Raw genomic sequence first — 18,915 nt, 5'->3', positions numbered from 1 at the left:
CCACGTTTTTCCTGTTTACATAGGTTTATATGACCAGTGACATGAAACAAGTTCAGTTACACAAATTGAAACGTAGCGATTTTCTATGCTATGGAAAGTCCGCACTATAATGACAGGCGTACTAACACCTTCTGCGCGCTTCGGCAGCGTATTGATACGGAGCTCAGATATCAATGTGCTGTCGAAGCGCGCAGAAGGTGTTAGTACGCCTGTCATTATAGTGCGGACTTTCCATAGCATAGAAAATCGCCACGTTTCAATTTGTGTAACTGAACTTGTTTCATATCACTGGTCATATAAACCTATGTAAACAGGAAAAACGCGGAAGAGTTTGGTCGCATCTAACTACAGCCCCAAAAAATACCATTGGCCATGCTGAGCCTAGCTACATTGCTAACAGGAGTGACAGCGCGTCTGACTGCGTCTGACTGACTGGGAGGTCGCGCAAAGCTCGGAGAGGTACGGAGCAGCTCGTCTCAATTCAGATAAGAGCATATTTCATTATGGAAGTACGGTGGACTGTTCCTTTAACTGAAGCTCTTGCATTATTTTATGCATCGTGCTGGCTGATTAGAGAACCGAATAAAGTGGTCGGTGAGTGTATATTGTGACAATAGGGAAAAAAAAAACATCTATCATTTATTTGGTTCTGTCACGAATCACGTTCTTACAACAATATTTTTTGTCGTTTGGACGGTTCTGAATCACGGGCTGCTAACGCCGTGTTAGCATAGACCTGGTTATTAGCTATCGTGAGTTGGCCTAGCGGTTAGCGTGTCCGCCGGGAGATCGCGAGTTCTACTCATAGTCGGGTCGTACCAAAGACCATCATAAAAATGGTACCTACTGCCGTCTGGCAAGGCACGCTGCAATACAGATGTGAGTGGGGAGTCAAACTCGCGCGGTTACCAGAGGACCCCCCCCGTAACCCTAGCTATATAATAGGCGAGAGGCCGAGGGCTACGGAAACGGAGATCGGCGCCGCTCTGTGCACCACATGGCGTGGGAAGGACTTTTTTTTTTTGGTTATTAGCTGCAGATATAAAAACTCTCATTATTATTTCGGATCAAGACATTATGTTTTGCCGTCTAGCCGTTTTTTTTTTTTTCGTTTTGTTTTGTAAAATCCTGGATATCTAATGCTAACGAATTGACCACGGTTATCAACAACCTCATCAAAATATGCACCAGGTTTTGTGCACTTATTAACTCTGGCTACATTATTCACTGAGTTTACGGAAAATGTGCTACGTCATGATGTGCATCGTTATCTGGATATGAAATGACCTATATGAGATTTATGGACATATCACACAGCCCAATGCACAGACTCAGTATCTGATAAGCCAGGCTCGTTATTCTTGTTACGCCTCATAAGCAAAAATGGCTTCTTTTAACTGTTGGGGCTGGACTTCAGTAAAAGAGCTGCCTTGTTGAGCGTTATGTGTTCGATGCATTCATTTTCTAACCTCCATATATTATCCGATTAAACTGTGTTTGTTAGATAACTCTCCAATATAACTATAGTTTTGATTTTTTTAATGTAATCAATCAATCAATCAGCCTGAAAAATATGATGTGGCCTCTACAGGCCAAACATTTCATCACCCCACCTGTCAGAGAGCAATCAGAGCTGAGGTATGATATCGTTTATCATGTGTGCAAAAGATACTGAAATGTTGTCTCTTATCTACAGTTCAGTACATGCATCAGGTCAGAGTGATAATGAGCACGAACATTGTTTCAGAGATACGAATGATGATGGGTGCGGACTGATGGAAGAGGATACAAGCAACTGGAGAGTTGAGGTTTTTTTTTTTTTTTAAAGGTACAAACCCAAAAAGTATGGAAACTTAAAAAAAAATTATAAAAACCTCCCATAGATTTTATCAAGCTGAAGAATGTGAAGTTCTGGAGCTACAGAACCCAGTGAGCGCGAGACAATCTGCGATTTATGAGAACGTTTAACAGACTTGAACATTTTTTTTTAAATAAACAACGGAAAGTCGAATCCGATCAAACAGCATGGTGTAAGTTTCACCGAGCTGCTCGGTCTGTGCTTTGACGTTTGACATGCTCTAACAACAATGATCGTGGAACGGAAGTCGCTCACGGTTCGGATCAGCAAGCAATTCCCTATTTATTCCGAGGCTGGATGTGGCTTGAATGAGCATTCATAGGTGAAAAAGACAAATCTCCAAACACAAGGCCCTTGAGGGCTGAGGATAAATGCGCAGGATGTTGATATAGGCAGAGGAAAGCGCTCTGCATTAGTCCAGGTGCTTAATGCAGGAACTGGAGTGAACTAGCGACCTCAGGCCTACAGTGTAATGAGGTAACGGTATTCTACGCGTCGCTCAGATGCATAATGACACCGAGGTCTTTGGAGAGTTGGTGCGGAATACAAAAAAAGGAATTTTCCTGCGGTAGCGTCGCCTAAGGGGAACTTTAATCCCCTGAATCTGAGAATCTTAAACTGAAACGCATATGATTAACTATGCGGTTATATCGGAAAGAGGATGCAGTCTGACAAGCACTCGAACATGATTCATTTATTTAAACAGCTAATGGATGTAAATTTCCACTCAGCAGAATGAAAGTGCCAAAAGCACACATTCAGAGATTTCCAGATTCTGCAGAAGGAAATCGAATCCAGCAGAGAAACCGGAGCGGTTACAGTCAGCGAGCTTTAATACTGTACTGACTCGATCCACAAATACGCTGGATTTCTTACAATTCAGTGCGATGAAATCACATTCTCGTGCCAATTTGTACGTTGGCTTATTCTCAGTGTTATAGCAGTTTTCCAAATGCAGTGTACACGGCTTTGTTGAATACCTGATTCTGATTGGTCAATTATAGCATGCTATGGTCTCTAATCTCTGTATAACAGACTGATGCTATGGACAGCACCAATAGCGAAGCAATAAGATCATTTTAAGTCAATATGTTGTGTTGAATTATTGATTATAATAAGCAGAACAGCGAGCTGGTCATTATTGCGAAATAAACCGCTTTAAGGTGATTCAAATAATATTGGCTGGCTTTTTTTCCATGGTCTATCACAGGGGTTTTCAAAGTGTGGGAGAGTCAGCCCCCCCTCGGAGAGCAAATAAACAACAGCGCCCCCCCTTACAATTTTTGTTGTTGCTATACTTAATGTTCCATTCGTATTTTTAAAAAATGGTTGTTGTACACATTTGTATTTTTTTCTTTCACATTTTAAACATCTGTGCTTTTTAAAACATCTTGTTTTACACATTTTAAACATCTCATAGCATCATTAGCTAGCACCTCTTGGCAGACAACACACTGTGGCAGTGAAGCATCTTCAGATCCAGTCCATGAAAATCCAAACTTTAAATAATCGTGGTCATACTTCCTTCTTTTTTCAGTCCCCCCAGGATTCCGTGGGCCTTTTTTGTGATTGTTGCGGGCTAAAATGTCTGATGTTGCGGGGTTTTTTCCAAAAAATTGCGATGAAAGTTGCGGTGTTTTTTAGGTTTTTGTTGCGATTACATTGCGGGAGGAAGTGAAAGTTGCGAGAAATTGTTGCGATTTTCTCTTTTTGTGATTAAAATTGAGTGATATGTTAAATATTACTGAAAAACTATTGATTAAAAATAACCAAAGACACTGAGAAATGGTCCTATAAACAACTTTACCAATATAAAAGATTACCAGGACTACAAAAATGCAGAAAAATAGGCTTTACTTATCCAAATGCACCTGTTGGTTCAAAAGTTAAAGTGCAGAGAACCTCACAGCACAACATGAAGTTACCTTAAAATATAATATAAATGCCTCAGCTTTCATGTAAGAAAAAAAAACTATTAATACTAGTACTGTGTGCAGACAGTCTCTCCTGAAGACTAAATTAAATAATAATTATAAACTAATAAAATAAATGGCTCAGGCTTCATAGAAGAAAAAAAAACAATTGGAACAGAATCTCACAGTATGATGCTGAAGCTGCCTAAACAATGGAAAATAAAATACCATTTTGGCAAAAACGTTGGCATCCATTAATTTCTTGTATTAAATAAAAAATAATGTAAAGTGCACACAGTCCTTCACTGTAAACATAACACACTTTCAGTAACAGAATTTAAGCCTACATAAACACTGACTCGCACATCATGCAATGTTGCCAGATACTGCTGACGTTTTCCAGCCCAAAATATGTTCAAAACCCGCCAAAATGCACTTGAAACCACCCAATCTGGCAACACTGCGTGCATGCTGCTTCTCTTGAACGTATACATGGAAGTAAGGCGGAAGGTAGTTTGTCGACGTCACCTCAAGACGATGCCAACGATTGGTCAAATTTGCGGGAAGGTTGCGGTGATTGGATATAATTGCAACACCGCCCTGAATTTGCGGGGATTGGTTGAATTTGCGTTGAAGATGCAAATTGCAACATCCTGGAGGGTCTGTTTTTTTTGCTTGGCCCAGACTCTATCTCCTCACTCACTGTAGCTTTAGGTACTAAAAATCGATCCATTTTGTCTCTGGTAAAGGCTAGCTGAAGTTTGCTAAATGTCCACAATAGTAACTTATTCTGGTTTATTTTTCCTCACGTTGCGCCCCCCCTGAAGAACTCTGGCGCCCCTCAGGGGGGGTGCGCCCCACACTTTGAAAAGCCCTGGTCTATCAGATATATTCCATTCAGCTAGCATGATATTGAATGAGTCGAAGACGAGTAGCTGAATGGAATATATCTGATATACCATGAAAAAAGCCAGCCAATATTATTATTATTATTATTATTATTATTATTATTATTATACATACACACTCTCTTCATATCCATGGATTAAAGCAAAAAAAATTTATTTGACTGAAAATTTACTGGCGGGGGGTTTGGGTGGATTTCGATGAAATTCTGAGAATGGTTAACTTAGAACTGATAACTTTATCAATTAATTAATGGATTAATATATTCAATTTATTGTTGAGTGATTCTTCACCATTGTTCATTTTTGAGATAAAAGCACAGACACGATCAGCCATAGATGGACTGACCTCCGTTGAGGTGAGACTTGCTCCTGGTAAAGAAGAGGTGTGCTGAAGACCCCTTACATTGGCCTTGTGGCTGGCTTCCAGTTGATGGCGCGACAGCGCTTTCTTTCCATTGCTTCCGTATATTATTTTTTTGTGGTTAACCACACAAATGCAAGCGCCTGGAATGTTTAGTTTTTTGCACCATGAACTAAATGGCTTTCCGTTTTCACCTATTTCGTACAGCCAAGCCCACCTCCACTTGTTTTTTTTACACCTTTCAGGCTTTCATCTAAACGGGGGAACAGGGGCGCTGCGCCCTCTTACTCTCGGCGTGTGCCCCCTTACCGACTCCGTGAAAACATCCCAGCAACACTACGTGACAATGTGTCTGATCATCAAATACGTTATAATTGCTCCAAAAATATTCCAATCATAGTAGATACACCGCCAGACGGTGCAAAAACAATCCGAATTGGCGTTTTCCAGACTGAGGCGCCATGTTGTTTAGTTGTTTACTTGTCGCGGCTGCTCTCGTGAGATTTGACATGGGTTACATACAAGGTCAGCTGACTTGTAGAGCGAGATTTCTCGAGACTGAATGACCTTTCACCCACCGGCGCGGGAGCTTTTGACAGAAGTAGTTCGCGAGTTGTTTTTGTTGACACTTGGGCATTTAAAGATGTCATCCTGCGGCACGAAGTGGAAGAAAGCCAAAGACTGTCCGGGCAGAAGAAGATTACTTCTTTCTTTTTCAATGCTGACAGACAATTTGTTACAATTTCCCTCTCAGATAGCCTCAGAATGTCCCATTGGAGCATTTTTCAAAGGCTTTGCACGGCGGGGGGGGGGGGACAACCGGCACCATCTCCCCCCCCCCCCCCCCCCCCCCCCCGCTTCGCTCCCTCGCCATGGTGAGCGCCCTCATACTAAATTTTTCTAGAAAAACCCCTGACTTTATCGATGGCAGACACATCAGTGCCTTCTTTCATGTAAAGCGCATCCATGCTGCCGAAACCGAAAGCAGAATGACATGCTCCTCTATGCTTGGCGTCAATATAGAAAAAAGTTTGGATCTTCGCTTCAATTAAAATTGGGGTTTGACCTTACTTTGTGTTGAATACGACTTCAAAAACAATTCAAGATTTTATTAAGAGAAATATTGTGGCCAACACGAGTGTTAAGTTACCTAAAAGATCGCGTTAAGTTGGCTGCTATGTACTTTGCGTTCGTTCTCATTTTCCTCCATCATTTCATAGGCCAGAAACAGATGTTTTGACGTAATTTAACTTAGTAGGCTATGATTATTATTTAACCGTAGTCTTCTAGACATTTTGACTGTTTGGGGCATTGAACGCTGGTGTATGATTTTCAGGGAATAAAGTTTAGCGCATGTCGGAACATCATTGCGCTCGCAGCCTCCAACTCCTCAAATGTCCTTTAAATTGTGATATAACGTAGGCTATAAGGCACGGTTCTAACATACCTTACACACTGGCCTAACGAAAATAATAATTGTTGGGGCGTCTGCTGATTTGTTAGCTATAAATTTAGGTCTAATTACTTCTGACAGTCTGCAAGCATTGCACCGTTGGGTCTTCAAGTCTGGCTGAAGCAGAGGAGCGGGCTTTCCGGGCTTTATTTTTTCGTGTTTTTTTTTTTTTAACATGCTCTATTTCTATATGTCCAGGTTTGAACTAAGTCATTTTGGCAAGATTTAATTTAATACAAAACAGAAATGGTCAGACACAAGCACGCCAAGCACATGGGAATGTATTTTGCCAATTTTGACAGCGCATGTTTTTTTAATGCCGCACCGTAGACAGCGAACGTTTAAACATGATCAAACATAGGAAATGAACGACACAAAGCATGGCTCAAAAACAAAAAAGTTAAATAAACCCTGCTGATAGTTGATGGTGTTGCAACACATCAGTGTTATAACCCAATCTCTACCCAACCACCCGTCATTTTAATTCTCCTCGGATCAGCACCGACCTCACGTTTGGCCTTGGGAGAGTTGTTGACGGAAATCCGTCACACGACGGAAAACTTTAATCCATGCATATCAGCATTCTCAAAGGCTAACGTGAGCTTACCCGCGAGTCGGCGTCGTCAGCGCAGCAGTGAAGTCACCTTCCAGTTGGTGTAGCATTCATCAGTAGACTTAGCGATCAAGCCAATGCTATCTATCAAGAGCAAGTAGCACAGGCTAACAACTGATAAACTAAGATTTCTATCTCCAGACTCTTCTTCCACGCTGCACGCTCGATACAGTATTTTTCACTCAGACTTAAAGTGCATATCCTGGACCAATTTTGTTTTTGTTTTTTTTTTATATGAAAGTCTGTCCCTGTACACACTCATCCAGAAGGGTAATTTTGCACAAGGCCATCTGTCTACAGCAGAAAAAAATAAAATAACAAAACGCATCTGGAAAAATCCCGACGGAGTCTGGAGCCAGATTCGTGACGTTACCTGCGGAAGCACCAGCAGGCTGCGTGAGCTTTGCACGGTTTCAGTGCACAGCCTGTGTAGACCAAGCGCTCCCATTTCTCTCTCATTGTCCGGTCTTTTGGGAAACGATGAGTACTAATCCCATCAAGATTGGTGTTGCTACACCCTCCTACGATACATCTGTTAACCTTTTTAATAATTACGCGCTAACGTTGAAGAAATTTGCAGAAAACCACCAGGTCGTTTTCTCATAAACAAACCAGCGCTGACGTAGGATTCAGAAGGAGGCGTCATGAAATATCATGATGTCACGAAAATCAATGTTTGCCGGGAAATCCAAATGCCAAGTTTTTTCAGAGGCGGGCCAATTCGCCTCAAATGGCTTGATTTCAACTGAATTTTTCTGGTATTGCGCAAGGGGAAAAAAAATGGCACAAAATGCAAAATGTGCCAGATATTTGACCAAAGTTTAATATAAAATAGGAGAATTATATTGATCCTGCTCCTGAATTTACCCGTGATATGCACTTTAAGTACTCATTTCCCTGTGTAATTTACTGAGTTACTTTTAAAACTCAACCTCGACAGTTCCACACCACGGAGCGACCTGGCAGCCTGCCGCTAATCCCTTGCAAAATCCTTTGCCCTGTTGCTTTTTTGATGTCTCTGGCTAAGGTTTGGCTGAACTCAAGTCCCAGCTCTAACAGTAACGGTTCGCCACTGCTTATAAATACGTGTGAAGAATATCTAATGAAGTTTTGGTAGCCTTCCGGGTGTTCAGTGCGTCTTTCTCTTTCGCGGCGAGCAAAGAAATGCTTCGGAAAACTTTTTCACTGAATCTCATATTTGCATCAGCTCCGACGTGTGACATCATGTTGCCTTGACAACCATGCAATATCGTAAACCGTATTCAACGCTCATTCTCCGTTGAGTAGAGTGACGTAAGAGATGTAGGATAAGTGATATGCTAACAATATTACATGCTCATCTCATCTCATTATCTCTAGCCGCTTTATCCTGTTCTACAGGGTCGCAGGCAAGCTGGAGCCTATCCCAGCTGACTACGGGCGAAAGGCGGGGTACACCCTGGACAAGTCGCCAGGTCATCACAGGGCTGACACATAGACAACCATTCACACTCACACCTACGGTCAATTTAGAGTCACCAGTTAACCTAACCTGCATGTCTTTGGGGGAAACCAGAGCACCCGGAGGAAACCCACGCGGACAACATGCAAACTCCGCACAGAAAGGCCCTCGCCAGCCACGGGGCTCGAACCCGGACCGTCTTGCTGTGAGGCGACGGCGCTAACCACTACACCACCGTGCCTGCCTGCTGTACATTATCTCTTATATAATTGATAAGGTGGTGTGATGAAGTGGTGTTACTGTTACCAACCTACAGCAACATGGCAAATATACCTATTAAAGACACACTTAGTTACATTTAGTGCTGTAGAATGTCCATGGACCAAGTTCTGGAAACCGAGAGGTCTATTGACATGCAAATTTAAAGGCTTCGGTGTGCTGTTAGTGGCAGGAAATTTAATTAGCCGTTGTGCAACTATGATACAAACCAGGTGGAATGTAAAGAACGTACTGATGAAGGGTGGCTGCAGCGAGGGTGAGTCTGTGAGTGAAAAACATTTTCATTTCCTGGCATGTTGTTACCTGTTGCTGAAGTGTGTTTAATGCATGTCCAGAGGGAGAGAGAGAGAGCGAGGATGAGAGATATGAATCACGGCTGGATCCCACTCACGAGGCCACATGCAAGGATTGATTCATATCAGCCCACAAAGCTACAGGTGTTTAATGTGTTAACAGAGACTGAAACTATAAATCAGCACCTTCTCTCCCTCCCTCTCTCTCTCCTCCACAGTCTCACCTCAAACAAACACCTCACACCCTTCAGCATCAACACACTGAAGCGTCTGGGATCTCTCTCTCTCTCTCTCTCTCTCTCTCACACACACACACACACACACACACACAAATCCAGAGCCACTCTAATAGTCGCCAATTAAAATAAAGTCAAGTCGAGTCATGTGCCACTAAATCATTGTATTATATATCATTTTAAACCACAGTGATGTTGAATTGAGGATTCTGATTGGTCAGAAGGTGTTGACTATATTTCTCTGAGCGTAGCGCAGCTATGCAGACGTGACGTGCCTATTCTAATGTTACACGTCTATAGCAACAATATACATACAGACTTGTATGTTGGACGCAACAAATAAACGGAATTAAAGCGAGACGGCCTTTCGATTTCATAAAATCGGTGAAATTTAGTTCCCTCTGAAATGTGGTCATTGTGATATATGTTTATTTCTGTAATATCTCACAAAATATCAGGCCGTTCTGTTCTGTGGCTGGGAAGTTATTTAATTTGAGGGGATTAAAGCAAATAATGTGCATGAAATCGCTCGCTTCACGCAGTCAAGCAGACAGAGGAAGTCCGTGTGTGTTTGCGCATGCGCAGGTTTCCCTTTGAGCGTGCACTGACAGTTCCATCATTCTGTCGCTAAACGAACAGCTGATCACACCGAGGTGCTCGCTGAGCGCCGATATTTATTAGTTTGGTCCTGCGTTTCCTTTCCTTCGTATATAACATAACGTCTTTTCTTCTCGCTTTCTTTCCATTACTGTACTCGGTCTTTCACATTTAATTCGCACACTCATGCCCTCCATTTTTCTCTCCTGTTTCAAATTTGTATCCCACAATGCCTTGCGCGAACGGGGAAAGCCCACCACGTCATGCATGACGCAGTATCTTGAATTGGGTCATGGTGAAGCAGGAAAAAATAGTGGAGAATTTAGGGACACGTGGAGATAAATTCATTAATTGTTCGTTTAAAAAAAAACTAATAAAACTGGAAGTCTGTGATTTGAATTCAGTAGCTTTCGGTCCATCTTCAGTCCAGACTTGAGATATGCAGGGTGGATTTCATCCACCCCAGTGCCTTGCCACCGAGGAGCTTGCAAACCACTTCAGTGACTTTGGCTTGTGTAATGGACGAGTCCAGTGGTCACCTATGGTCATGAGCTTTGGGTAATGACCGAAAGAACAAGATCGCGGATACAAGCGGCCGAAATGAGTTTCCTTCGCAGGGTGGCTGGGCGCTCCCTTAGAGATAGGGTGAGAAGCACAGTCACTCGGGAGGAGCTCGGAGTAGAGCTGCTGCTCCTCCACAGCGAGAGGAATCAGCTGAGGTGGCTCGGGCATCTCTTTCGAATGCCTCCTGGACGCCTCCCTGGGAAGGTGTTCCAGGCATGTCCCCCCGGGAGGAGGCCCTGGGGAAGACCCAGGACACGCTGGAGGGACTATGTCTCTCGGCTGGCCTGGGAACGCCTCGGTGTTCTTTCTGAGGAGCTGGCCGAGGTGTCTGGGGAGAGGGAAGTTTGGGCTTCCATGCTCAGACTGCTGCCTCCGCGACCCGGCCCCGGATAAGCGGAAGAAAATGAGATGAGATGAGCTTTCAGTCCACTAAACAAAAATAATTAGGTGTTGGGAAAATTCTTTTTATGACCTAAACCTGAAAAATCTGAAAGGCGGCGTAGCTTTAAATGTAGCTATAAAGGGATAAAAAGCTACAAGTAATAAATAAAGAAGTGAATAGTAGTAATCGTTGAGAGAGGTGCTACGAGTCGATCGCAAAACGAATCGCTCCAGGCTTTGAAGACGAGTTGATGCTACACTTGAAAATGATTCACGAGCAAAATTTAGCATCCGAATGTTCCACTTAGCTAGTCTTTATTTTGTATTTTCCCCTTGTAGGAATGAAAGAAATTAGAGTTTTAAAAGCAAGGAAGACCTGCTCTAAGCAGTTCAGTCAACTGGTCACACTAGCACAGCTGCAAACCAGTAAATATCGTTCAAAGCATCATGAACACTATAGTATTATCTTGACATGGCAGATAGTGAGTGACCTGTTAAGCCCCTTTCAAATATGCACCATGTTAATGTATCAGGTAAAAACAACACAGGATAGATTCCCACTCAAGCTTCCATAACGGTTAATTAACAGGTGTCGTGTATTCCATCCTGACTGTATTTAACGCGATGCTACAGAGCGTGAAACTCTGCGAGACACGTAAGACACGCGAGACCGGATATGACGTATAATTCAAGAGGAGGCGAGTCCATATTGTTGTGAAAAGCCCAAGCGGAGACAATAACCAGTTAGTTGTCGGCTGTCCATCGCTAGCGATGATGACTGCTTCATTAGGATGCACAGAAATCTCCTTTCCACAGTCAGGTAAGACAAACGATGTCACGCCCCCATCGTGTTGTCTCTCTGGACCTCCAGACCTGATGCCAAGTGGTGCACAAAAGTACCACAGACCTGACGGGTATGGATGTGACAACTGACTTGCTGAGTGATGCTATCCGTTGGCCATTTGAGCGGCTCTTCCGTATGCCATCTGGCGGTGTGCCATTGACCCTGTTGGATTCATCTGGCACACTGCACTGAAAAGCGTCCTGCTGCCAGCGCCTTTTTGGTGGCGTACTATTTAACCCATTGCCGGAAGCCAGGCAGGTGCTGGGACCTGGGAGCAATGGTGACTGAGGGGTAACTCCACTTTCCCTAATACCCAAGTCCTCCTGAACCTGAGACTCACCACCGGTTGCAGTTTAAAGTCATACCCAGGACTAAATAATAACCAGTTAGTTAGCAACATGGCATCCGTTGAGCTGCATCAAGTTGATTGTTGAGACCGTTCTCTTCCTGTTTCTGAAGATTTGTCTTGTTCAAGCAGAGGCTATTTATATGATTTTTTTTTTGCGTCGCAAAACCTTATTTTTATGATACGATGAGTATTCGGATTATGTCGGTGTCGGCTATTGTCTCCGTCACAATATCACCGCACCATCGTTTACCTCAGAACACGTTAATCCAATGGTTCCAATGGAGCCATGACAAAAGATGATTGTTAATCTTACTAGGTTGCCAGAGGATAGATTAACGTTTTGGCTTTATCGTTTTGCTCCCATTGCCGCACGACACCATTACGATGCATAAATGCTTTTCAGTGCGAGTGTGAATGGCGTATTAGTGACCCGTTATTGAACTAAGCCTCATTAAGGGTTCTGCAGTTGATACTGGGTCCTACAGTATATTAAACATGGATCGGTACCTGAACTAGCCGTAAACGTTCTGTTTTACCGTACACCTGTCTAAGTAAATAAAGTCCACTGGACTCAACAACAAGGAAACATTTCGGCAGGCAGCGACGGGTCAGCTGAGGACGCGCAGTGTTAAAGACTGGGCTAAATACAGCCATAGTGCATGCACATACATGGTTAAGGATGTCATCAAGAGCCATATCGGGCCGTCCCAATGCTCACACTCACACTCGCGCGTGCACACACACACACACACCTAGGGGAACTGACTGCAGCTGTCAGTTTGAGATCTGAGCTCCATTAAAAACTCACCACGGTGTAGGTTTACTGTCGACGCCGATGCCACAATCCCGGAGTTGAGGCTTTGGTCCAATACAGTTTAACACAACACCTGTAAATTGTGAACTCTCAAACAGTTGACTTAAGTTGAGCCGGTTTAATTGCCTCATTAAGTATCCACCTACTCAGCTAGTCAAATTTCACAAAACTGAGCTCGTTGAACGAGAAAACCATTCCAGACAGACTAGTGCATAGTACACGTCAGTCAGGCTAGGGACAACAAAAACAAACAAGCAAGCAAGCAAACAAATAAAAATAAATCACCCAGAACAAGCAGATTTTGTGTCTGGGCTACAAGCTGGTTTTTTTTTTTTTTTTAATACACTTTCTCAAATTTTATCCTGAATCTTAGCCTTGGCCAAGTCACGCTTCAAGCTGACATTTTTTCAGGAATCTGTCACATCCTCGTGAGAGTCTGGCTTCCACTCGGAACAGCGCACGCCTCAAAGCCTAAGTGCTCACACCTATCCCAGATTAAAGCGCAATCAGCACACGCTTATAAGAACGCCGAGAACTCACACATGCTGCGAAGTACTGTACTGACTGTCGCCATTCCCGAGCCGCATTATTAGATCGTCTTCCTGATTCTCAGCTCGCATTTTTGTACCTTTTTGGATTCCGATCTTGTCTTTGTCGACACCAGTCTGTTCGTGCCTTGCTTGACCCATTGCGTGTTTACGGTTTATGATTTCGTATTGGATTGTTTGTCTGCAAGCTTTTAATAAAGTCTTCCGCACATACATCCGTCTCCACTCAACCTGTTTACTGACAGAATCCTGTAGGTCACGGGATTTCTGTGGGATTCCCGCAGGATGGGAGTCAATTTCACTACTCATCACATGAATGGGAGCGGGCAGGACAGGAATCGTAACAACAATAGGTTAGTTTTTTATGCAGTTCTGATACGAATAAACACTATTTTCTTTATTTTGAACAAGGGAACAGGACGAGATGACATGAGTCAGAATGCGAGTCATTCTTCCGAAATTGGGATGGGATTTTTGTTTTTTGTTCGGTCATGGGATTGGGATGGGACTGACGTATTTTTGTGGGAGTGGGATGGGACAGAGGTGAAAATCCATTCCTGTGTCACGCTCTACTCTAATTCCCACCCGCCCCATCACAGAACAGCTACCAACCCTCGGAGGGTGAAGGCCATCACGTGATTCCTCTGAGACACGTGAGCCGCATCTTTTCAAACTGCTGCGTCACGGCCTGGCTCAACATGGGCGGCACGGTGGTGTAGTGGTTAGTGCTGTCGCCTCACAGCAAGAAGGTCCGGGTTCGAGCCCCGTGGCCGGCGAGGGCCTTTCTGTGCAGAGTTTGCATGTTGTCTGCGTGGGTTTCCTCTGGGTGCTCCGGTTTCCCCCACAGTCCAAAGACATGCAGTTAGGTTGACGTGAGGCGGCCGGTGCCCTTGAGCAAGGTACTGAACCCCTGACTGCTCCCCAGGCGCGGTGCACGTGTGTTCACTGCTTCAGATGGGTTAAATGCAGAGGATGAATTTCACTGTGCTTGAAGTGTGCATGTGACAAATAAAGGCTTCTTTCTTTCTTAAACACGCTCCGAAGAAAGCGCTATCAACCAGCTTCTGCATACATGAACACTTGGCGTTTCCGTTAATCATAACACGCTTCGTTCACAGGGATGTGACAAAAGTCATCGCTGTTACACATCGGCTGAGGATCATGTCGGTGACCGAACCAGTTTTTTTTTACTTAGATGATTTGATTCTTTAACACTACGTTCACACTGCAGGCTGAAGTGACTCAAATCCGATTTTTTCGCCCATATGTGACCTGCATCCGATCTTTTATTGACAATATGAACGACACAGATCCGATTTTTTCAAATCCGACCCAGGCCGTTTGGATATGTGGTCCTAATTCCGATTCCTATCCGATCTTTTCATATGCGACTTCAGTCTGAACCGCCAGGTCGCATTCATCCGACTTACACGTCATCAACAAGCCACAAACGTCACTATTCTGCACTGAAGTAGGCGGCGGGTCTCTCAAAAAAAGTTACAACAACATGGCGCATGACATGAACGGAACGTAATCCTCCTTTGAACGGAGGTTGCAGTCACTACCCCGCAGAACGCCTGAGCCAAAACCCTTGCCCTCTTCCTTCTCAACCTCCTCCTTAACATCAGACTATTGTGCATGTTCTGGCTCCGTCGCAACAACAACTGCATCATCGCCAGGTACTCCATGCTGGCTACTGTCATACACAGGAAACTTTAGGTTACTTCCGTAAACACTGGCCATGCTCACTGCGTGTGACGTCGTCGTATCCTGCAATGCGCATGCGGAACACTTTTAGGTCGCTTTTCGTTCATACTGAGGATCACATACAAGTCGCATATATTTGTTAATGCGAACGACCTCACAAAAAAATCGGATTTCACAAAAAAATCGGAATTGAGCATTAAGCCTTGCAGTGTGAACGTAGTGTTACTGCGAGTTAATTCAGTGGTAGACGCAATTGAGTCAATGCATGCTAGTTGCACAAGTTGTGGTGTTTCAGTTACAAATCAGAAGGCTGTGTGTTCAAATCCCAGCACCACCAAAGTAGGCGTGTTTCCATTGAAATTGAAAATCAAGCTTTACTCACTTAGGCCACGGTCAGCAGCTAGGTTTTGTTTACTTTTTTTTAATTGCTTCTAGTTTGCGCAAAACTCGCCTACTGTCATGTTTAAATCCTCGAGTAAGACGCTAACCTTTAAGCTCAGGTGTATCCTCTATCAGCCCAATGAGCAAATGTACCGGAGTACATGTTCTTCTAGATCTTACATTACCATATTTACATCTCATCTCATCTTATCTCATTATCTCTAGCCGCTTTATCCTGTTCTACAGGGTCGCAGGCGAGCTGGAGCCTATCCCAGCTGACTACGGGTGAAAGGCGGGGTACACCCTGGACAAGTCGCCAGGTCATCACAGGGCTGACACATAGACACAGACAACCATTCACACTCACATTCACACCTACGCTCAATTTAGAGTCACCAGTTAACCTAACCTGCATGTCTTTGGACTGTGGGGGAAACCGGAGCACCCGGAGGAAACCCACGCGGACACGGGGAGAACATGCAAACTCCACACAGAAAGGCTCTCGCCGGCCACGGGGCTCGAACCCAGGACCTTCTTGCTGTGAGGCGACAGCGCTAACCACCACACCACCGTGCCGCCCCTAAGCTATAAACCGTTTACAGTTATTTACTTTAAAACTTACAAATTTGCAGCTTTTTTTTTTTTTTTAACAGTGCAGAACAAGTCACGTCACACATCGAGAATGAAACCCGCTGCAGGCTGCATGCTTGGCCGCTCGCTCACGTTCATGTTCGTGCGTATGACTTTGTGAGCAGGTGAGAGGGCGAGACTAGAAGGTGGAGGTTACACCCCTTGCCATCTCGATGTTATCGTTCCGCATTCTGTGTTCTGACTGACTGAGCCGGCGACTTTTGTTCTGAATTCTTGAGTGGGGAGTTTTATTTGGTACACAATAATAAACTTGTCTGAGCAGCACAATGTATCAAAGGCTTTCGATCCGGGGCGGATTAAAAGAGATGAAATGCTCAGGCTTACAGAAATAAGAGTTGAATCCAGTTTCGACACAACTGATTTTTCATCCTCAACATCTCTCCAAACGCCTTTGCCCTCTGACCTGATTGTGCATGCCACGGCTCCATGCGCCTGTCAGAAAAGAAAGGGTAACTGCATTAAAAAAAAAAAAAAAATACAGTTTTGAGAGCTTGAGGCCAAAGGCCCGAGGGCAGCCCCTGTCTTTCCGTTACTCAGTCTGTATTTGTGTATCAAGTTGCCATGTAAACACGGCAGCTGTTCTGCTTCGGCTGGCGTGCCGTTTTCATTCCCGTTCCTTTATTTTCTTTCGCGCAGGGCGTGTGGGAAGGAATTAACAAGTCTGATTCAGAAACTTTGTCAAAACAACAGAGAGCAAATTATTTTGAGCTTGCCCAAGGCTTTTACACTAACCTTTTCTTTAAACGCTGGAATAATTAGCAACCTGTCACACAGACGTACAGGTAATTACGGGTCTGATTTATTTTCAGACTATAGAGAAAATTAATTGAGGGGTGATGAATTATAGTCTGGACACCGTCTAAATCAACAAGTGAAGGTTTAACTTGAAAAACTTTCAGATCACAATACGCGCCCAAACTTCGTTATGGTTCCAGACATCATCACGTGTCGCTACTTGTTTTCCAGTACCTGCTTTTCTGCCTGGAATTATTGGAAAACCTTCTCTTCTAAATGGGACAAAGTTGTTCTGACTCATTACCTTTATCCGATGATATAACAGTTCTGATGTCCCGGTGGGTGTGGGTGTGATCTTATCTAGGATGAACCCGCCCATTTTCGCCGGGCACGAAGGTTCACTGAATGATTTGATGAGGATTAAAACAACATAAATCTTATGTTCTGGGCTTCATCGCTCCAGTGACTTGTAGAATCTGTACAACAAGGAGCGATGAAGCTGATCTGGAGGCTTGTGTTGGCTGTGGTTGGTTTGTCTCTCTTCTGGATGGATGGATAGTTCAACTTATTTTTCTCTAACAGATGCAAATCAAGGATTACATCCAAGCACTTGTTTTAAAACTCGACAGTTTCTATAGTAACCGCTAACACAGTTGTATGGCAGATACAGAACAGTATGAGTTGACAAATCACTGTGGTATAAAAGGAACATGCTGTGTTATATATATATATATATATATATATATATATATATATATATATATTTTTTTTTTTTTCCCCAAAGCGTTGCTCTGCCTGCCGATACGCTTAGTTGCTTTAGTTAAAATCCGATATGCTTAGATTTATACCAACACCTTAAATTTCCTACCCACAAGTAACTAGATACATAGGAGAGCAAATAACAGATCCATTTACATACTGATTGATATTTGTGTTAAACAAGCGCTCTTTTTTCCAATGGTTGTGTTGATTCTGTCAAAGTAATATGTCCGCATGGTATGATGTAATCAAACTAATCTGTTGGCTATGTCAAGATCACATGTTCAAACCGTCCAATAAAAATATTGAAAGAAAACGTCAGACATCCCAGAATTTTCCGATTCATTATAAGCGATCTCATTGGCTGCCGATGTTGTCCCCCACCGGACGGACAAAGCCGACTGATTTTAATCAGAAAAGTTGGACCTAGTCTATTATCATTATGGCTTCGATCAAAGATTGGTTGACTAAACGTTAACAAACCCACGTGAGTGATGGCGCACAAAACCAGACAACTGTCACGACAACTGGCTCAAAAAGCACTCGCTGGACAATTTGATCCACATCAGCATGGATGGCAGCGAGATGGACGATGAGAGGGTCGCCCAACACTGGGCCAAGCAAAAGCCGAGGAGAATTGATCTGCTTTAAAGGAGTCGAAAACTTAATTCATTAGTTCGGGTTTGCAGAAAGATTATGTACTTTATAAACACTCTCACGAAGTGAAGTTGTCCAAATGTGTCAAATATAGCATAATTTCAAATAATAATCATACGCATTTTTGGCAGTGTGATGTCACTGGGATCCATTTAACAAAAGGCGGCTCCGGATTATTCTTTTGTTAAAGGCTCACAGTGACATCACACTGCCAAATACGCTTATCGTTATTATTCAAAATTATGCTACATTTGACACTTATTAACAAATTCTCTTCATTTTCAGATTATTCTAACAAATAATCTTAATCTAGTCCATTTAATAAAGTGCCAAAATTTAAACTTTATAATATGCAGCTCCCTTACTTTTCTTTTCAGTGTATCTTAGTTATACATATATTATGGTAAATGCATCAGAAACATTCTAAATCATTACAGTTATAGTAATACAGCAACTTATTTTAAGGTGGCAGGTCTTAGGTTCAGATCCCTTTGTGATCAACAGGAGGTCATGATGATCGATTCTCTTCACTGGATTGCACAAGATGGCGCAAACCACTGATCATATTTTCAT

At 43.3% G+C, this 18,915-nt stretch overlaps 1 protein-coding gene across 7 annotated transcripts in view; it reads right to left on the bottom strand.

The window, feature by feature from the left end:
* The window catches only part of rfx2 (regulatory factor X, 2 (influences HLA class II expression)), a 101,417-nt gene that overhangs the window by 72,301 nt on the left and 10,201 nt on the right, over positions 1-18,915 (bottom strand). The window contains exon 1 of one of the 7 annotated variants that reach the window (XM_060932537.1): positions 16,595-16,623. The exons of 5 other annotated variants lie outside the window; for them this stretch is intronic. In XM_060932537.1, the coding sequence (XP_060788520.1) occupies positions 16,595-16,619 (25 nt within the window). In that variant the 5' untranslated portion in view covers positions 16,620-16,623. One more of the 7 variants, XM_060932540.1, reaches the window with a different exon arrangement.

This window comes from Neoarius graeffei, chromosome 10 (assembly GCF_027579695.1).
Source record: "Neoarius graeffei isolate fNeoGra1 chromosome 10, fNeoGra1.pri, whole genome shotgun sequence".
In the NCBI taxonomy this organism is placed as follows: domain Eukaryota; kingdom Metazoa; phylum Chordata; class Actinopteri; order Siluriformes; family Ariidae; genus Neoarius; species Neoarius graeffei.
This window is presented reverse-complemented; position numbering and strand designations above follow the sequence as displayed.